Raw genomic sequence first — 5,457 nt, 5'->3', positions numbered from 1 at the left:
TAGGAGTAAAATTGCTCCTGGTCCAAAACGTTAAGGTATTTTTATACCTTAACCCTTAATTTTATCGTAATTAACGTCATTGATTTAATTTCCTCTTAAAAGTACAAGTTAAGTGTGGGCCCAAAGTAGACAGGTCCAGGCGAAGTTTTATCCAATAGGCTATGAATGCGTGTTCTTGCCGGGATAACGAATGTGAATAACGATAAACGGCGGTCCGATCACACTACGTCCGTCATTTTCCATAACAAGAAACTTCTCACCTGTTGATTGACGGCGACGACGAAGCTTCTCTTTTCCTTCCTTTCTCTCTCTATATATATTATTATACGGCGACTACATTTCTATCCCCTTGAAAATAACTCCGATTTTTCAATGGAAAACAGCACCTCCGATCGGTATCAAAACGTCGTCGTTATGCGCCACGGCGACCGCATCGACAACTTCGATCCTCTCTGGGCTGCCAAAGCCGATAAACCCTGGGATCCTCCTCTTGTTGATGAAGGTAAGGTACGGGCCTTCTGTGCTGGCCGGAATCTTAAATCCAGCCTCGATTTTCCGATCCATCGTGTCTTTGTTTCTCCTTTTCTCCGTTGCATTCAGACTGCCTCTGAAGCTATCTCCGCCCTTTGCGCCGTCGATGACAGTATCAGTCATACAATTAGGGACGGTGTTGCTATGGATCCCTCCAAAATTAAGGTCCGATTATCATTTCGTTTCTCTGCTATCTCCGTATTGATTTCTGATTTTATAGATTCATTGAGAAAATGTAGTTTGAATGTGCAATTGAACAGGTTTCAATTGAGTATGGATTATGTGAGATGATGAATACGCAAGCTATTAGACATGATTTTGCACCCAAAGATGGGAATTTCGGTTTCGATATCTCGGAGCTTGAAGCTATACTACCTGCTGGGACAGTTGATCGCACTGTAAAACCAGTGTATGAAGAAGTATGTATTGCTTGACATTGAAATATTGTGTTTCTATCTATGTTGTACGGAAACCGAAACCGAAACGGAAAAGAAATGCCAACAGAAACAGAAACTGACATGAAACACTTAAAGGCTAGTGAAGAAGAGTTTTCGTACAACATAGGTTTCGTGTCCGTGTCTATATATGTTTCAGTTTGAAGGTTATCTTTTAGAAATAACGTTTATCCATGATTGTTTCTGTTTCAGTGTCCGGTGCAGCGTTGATTTCTATTCATTTTTTTTTTTCAGTTGTTTGATTTTATTTATATGTTTGTTCTTATTTATCCTATGTAGTTGCCAAAATGGGAAGAAACAGTGGATGAAACAAGAGCTAGATATGAACATGTTTTTAAGGCACTTGCAGATAAATATCCAACAGAGAACTTGCTGCTTGTCACACATGGTAATCTTCATTTCTGATTGCAACACAGAATTTCCTGATTATATTGTACAGAAACTTTGATTTTTTAAAGCATTTTACGGTTACGTATCTGTTTTAGAAACCGAAACTCTTGAAAACTTAGTACGAAACATTTCAGGTCACTTTTCTGTAAACTAAAAGAATTGGAAACTTATGTAATGTGTATCAAACTATATTGCACGAGAACTCCTATTCAGTAGCATTTTCGCGTTTTGCTTCTGTTTTAGTTTCCTAGCTAGATTCCTCTCAAAAAATAATGTTTCTCGGTTTGTATTAGTAAAATTTCTAATATTATCTAGATCATCTTTCTACTAATCCTAGACACCCTTTATCATGTTTCATGCCTCATGCTTCTGCTACATTTCCGTAAACTAAAAGAATTGAAAACTCGTTTCCAAGGATGTAATGTATATCAAACTATATTGCCTGAGAACTCCTATTCAGTAGCATTTTCACGTTTTGCTTCTGTTTCTGCTATGTTCGTCTCAAAAAATAACGTTTCTCAGTTTGTATCAGTAAAATTTCTAATACTTTCTAGATCATCTTTCTACTAATCCCAGACACCCTTTATCATGTTTCATGCTCATGCTTCTGATAATCTTTGTGGTTCAATCTCAGGTGAAGGAGTCGGTGTTTCGGTTTCGGCATTCCTGAAAGATGCAACTGTGTATGAAGTAAATTATTGTGCATATTCTGAACTAAGAAGGAAGGTTTTCCAGAAAGGCCAGTCTTTTTCAACTGGAGAATTTGAAGTGCTCACTACATCCACTTCAACCGGCATTGGCTACTCCTCATCATTGTCGTGATCGTACAAATGGCGTAGGCCATTTTTCGCATCCGACACGTAGCTAAATGACAGTTACTCGTAGGTTATGGTGTTGTCTCGTATCTGCTGAAAACGGAAATTGGTACTGGGGATTTGCTTTGTAATGAACATTGTTGTGATGTTATGAGTAAAATTGATTGAGCTTCAACTTTCAGATGAACTTGTTTGATTTTCTAAGAGTAGAGTATCGGTTGTTGTTGTGATGTTAATGTGTGCGTGTGCGCGTGTATGTGTATCATTATCGATTTGATTAAATGCTAATGACACGTAAAGGCGAAAAGAACAAAATGGTAAATGTTGCTGATATCTGCTAAAAGTGGCAAACTATGATCCATGTTAGTAAAAAAAAATTAACAGTTGGAACAACAACTTAACAAGAATTACAGCTGAATGTACAAACAATAACAGTTCTGGAATCGACGACTGATGCTAAGGGCTCGGAAGGTGTTCAATATTGTCGAACATGTCAGCAGGGAAGTCTTCGAAGAAAATGTCCGGAGTTTCAGGGTTCTGAAACTCTGTTGAAGCTGGATCGAAAAAAGGCGGCCCCAAAGGTCCAGTTTCAGGAGGTCCAAACACATTGATGAAAGGGTAAGGATCTTCAAGTCTAGCCAATACTTCCCGGCTTTCTGGAGAGAATGTAAGCTCCGGCTGAGGCTGTGGGATTTCATGGAATGGAATTTGCGGCTGCAGCTGTGGCTCGGGCTCGACTTGAATTCGGTCTGTATCGAAATCAGACATATCATGCTTAATCAGATTCGTCGTTAATTGCAATTGAACCATAGCTAATGGTTGAGCAGTAGTAGCATTTTCGACGTAATGAGCCCTTGCTGATGAATCTTCCGCCATTGAATAACTCAGTAGCGGTGGTGCCTTAAAAGCAAAAAGAAAACACGATTTATAGAAACAATCCGATTGACACAACATGATTATACTCGTAACAAACATATAGATGACATAACAAGATATCCGAAATTGAAACTCCTATAACAATTATTAATAGAAACATCAAAAAAATTATTCGTCCATTACATTACAAATCCCATTTCTGTCATTTTCAGATTAGCCTAAAATTCAGATAAACACCAACCAATGTTGCACAGACACGAAAATTGAAATCGGAAACAAAAACACACACCGGATAACATCATTCCTAAAACATAGCCTTTAAACCGGAACAGAAACTGACACGAAAACAAAAATGGAAATCCGAAACAAAACGACTGGAAAACATCATTCCTAAAACTTAGCCTTTAAACAGAAATAGAAACGGACACGAAAGCAAAAATGGAAATCCAAAACAGAAACAGACACCGGAAACCATTATTCCTAAAACTTAGCCTTTAAACCGAAACAGAAATGGACACGAAAACGAGAATGGAAATCCGAAACAGACACTGGAAAACATCATTCCTAAAACATAGCCTTTAAACCGAAAAAGAAACTGACACGAAAACAAAAATGGAAATCCAAAACAGTAACCGGTAAACTCGAGTTTGACCATTTTAAATTAAAAATTAAGACATCATACATTAACAAAAAAATTAAATACTGCCATTTAAACCAAATGACATTATTGTAATTTTATGTTAATAGAGTATATGGTGAGTCCCAATATTTAGTCACCTTAACCGATCACTAATCAAATTTGCTACATTGTTCAGTCACCTTTACTTGACTTATATTTTTAAGTCAAAATAAAATCAAGATACCAAAATGTAAATTGTGGTAAAGTTCAGATACCATTAATGTAATTAACATGTGAAAATCGGATTGACAGGTATTTTTTTAGGACAAAATATAATTTAGATACCAAAATATGAACTAAGATAAAATTCAGGTACCATTAGTATAGTTTACTCTGCAAATCCCATTTCTGTCATTTTTAGATTAGCCTGAAATTCTGATAAACACCAACCAATGTTGCACGGACACGAAAATGAAAATGGAAATGGAAACACACCCCGGCAAACATCATAGAACAGAAACTGACACGAAAACAAAAATGGAAATCCGAAACAAAAAGACACTGCAAAACATCATTCCTAAAACTTAGCCTTTAAACCCAAACAGAAACGGACACGAAAGCCCGAAACAGAAACAGACACCGGAAAACATTATTCCTAAAACGTCACCTTTAAACCGAGACGAAACACATGAATCAACAGAAAATTGAGCAATTTTACCTGAAAATCACGATCAACCGAAACCTCCTTCTTAGCCTTCTGTGGTTTCGGATTAGATGAAGAAGAAGATGAAGCAGTAGTAGATGAAGCCTGTAAAATCCTGGCAAGTCTCTTCTGTCTACTACTCCAAAAATTCTTGACATCATTATCAGTTCTTCCCGGCAAATACGTCGCAATTTTCGCCCATTTATTCCCAATTTGAGACTGCAATTCAATCACAACTCTCTCTTCCTCCGCCGTAAATTTACACCCACTGCAAACAAAAACACACAAAATCAATCACTAAACTCCATAATCAACACTTCCAATTAACAACTAAACTCAATTACTTCTTCAAATTAGGTCGGAGCTTATTGACCCATCGGAGACGACACGATTTTCCGGTTCTCTTCAAAAGACCTTTGGATCGAATGGAGCTCCAATCTCGAGCACCGTGTTTCTTCACATGGTTTATAAGTACTTCATCTTCTTCGGATTTCCATGGACCTTTTCTTATCATGTCGTCATCCTTTGATTCCATTGATTTCTGATTTTGATTTGTGATCTGTGAGTTGGATAGTGGACATGCAACGTGCAATTGTGTTTTCTCTCACTCCGGTGACGGTTATGGCGGTTATTGCCACTATCTGCAGTGACATGTCACATGCCCTATTTTTTCTCAGAGTATCCGAAATTGTTGGGTTTGAAGAACGTGGTTGATCGTCCGTTACTCGACTGCCGGCGCCGCCGCCGTCTTCTTCCCCGGGGTTTCTCATACTTTAATTGAATGAATATCTGAAATTTTAGGTTTTTGTTTGATTGATTTAATTCAATTTCTCCGCTTGTCATAAAGTCTTTGAGCTTTCTATGGACAGGGTTCAATTTCGTTGTTCTTCTTTTTTTGTTCTTGGTTTAATACATCATTTGCCCGTCCAAAAAGTTTAATCGACCCCTAGAACTTTCAAACTATTCTGGTAACCTCTGGAACTTACATTAAATGTTCAGCTAGTCTTCTGAACTTGCATAAAATATAATCCATTGATCATTCGGTTGTAAAAAAGTAAGTTAAATGCG

General features: G+C 37.5%; 2 protein-coding genes across 2 annotated transcripts; one reads left to right on the top strand and one right to left on the bottom strand.

Moving 5' to 3' along the window:
* Nucleotides 1-215: 215 nt before the first annotated feature.
* Nucleotides 216-2,372, top strand: LOC136216589 (uncharacterized). Its single transcript, XM_066003142.1, has 4 exons — nucleotides 216-696; nucleotides 792-950; nucleotides 1,266-1,374; nucleotides 2,011-2,372. The coding sequence occupies exons 1-4, from the start codon at nucleotides 373-375 to the stop codon at nucleotides 2,196-2,198; spliced, it is 780 nt and encodes a 259-aa protein (XP_065859214.1). The 5' UTR covers nucleotides 216-372; the 3' UTR covers nucleotides 2,199-2,372.
* A 73-nt stretch (nucleotides 2,373-2,445) lies between these two features.
* Nucleotides 2,446-5,241, bottom strand: LOC136216586 (transcription factor DUO1). Its single transcript, XM_066003139.1, has 3 exons — nucleotides 4,734-5,241; nucleotides 4,405-4,657; nucleotides 2,446-3,091 (listed from the first exon to the last, which is right to left on the bottom strand). The coding sequence occupies exons 1-3, from the start codon at nucleotides 4,922-4,924 to the stop codon at nucleotides 2,648-2,650; spliced, it is 888 nt and encodes a 295-aa protein (XP_065859211.1). The 5' UTR covers nucleotides 4,925-5,241; the 3' UTR covers nucleotides 2,446-2,647.
* Between the last annotated feature and the right edge of the window lie 216 nt (nucleotides 5,242-5,457).

Source organism: Euphorbia lathyris, chromosome 2 (assembly GCF_963576675.1).
Source record: "Euphorbia lathyris chromosome 2, ddEupLath1.1, whole genome shotgun sequence".
NCBI lineage: Eukaryota > Viridiplantae > Streptophyta > Magnoliopsida > Malpighiales > Euphorbiaceae > Euphorbia > Euphorbia lathyris.
Note: the sequence above shows the minus strand (reverse complement) of the source record. Positions and strands in the feature narration are given on the sequence as shown.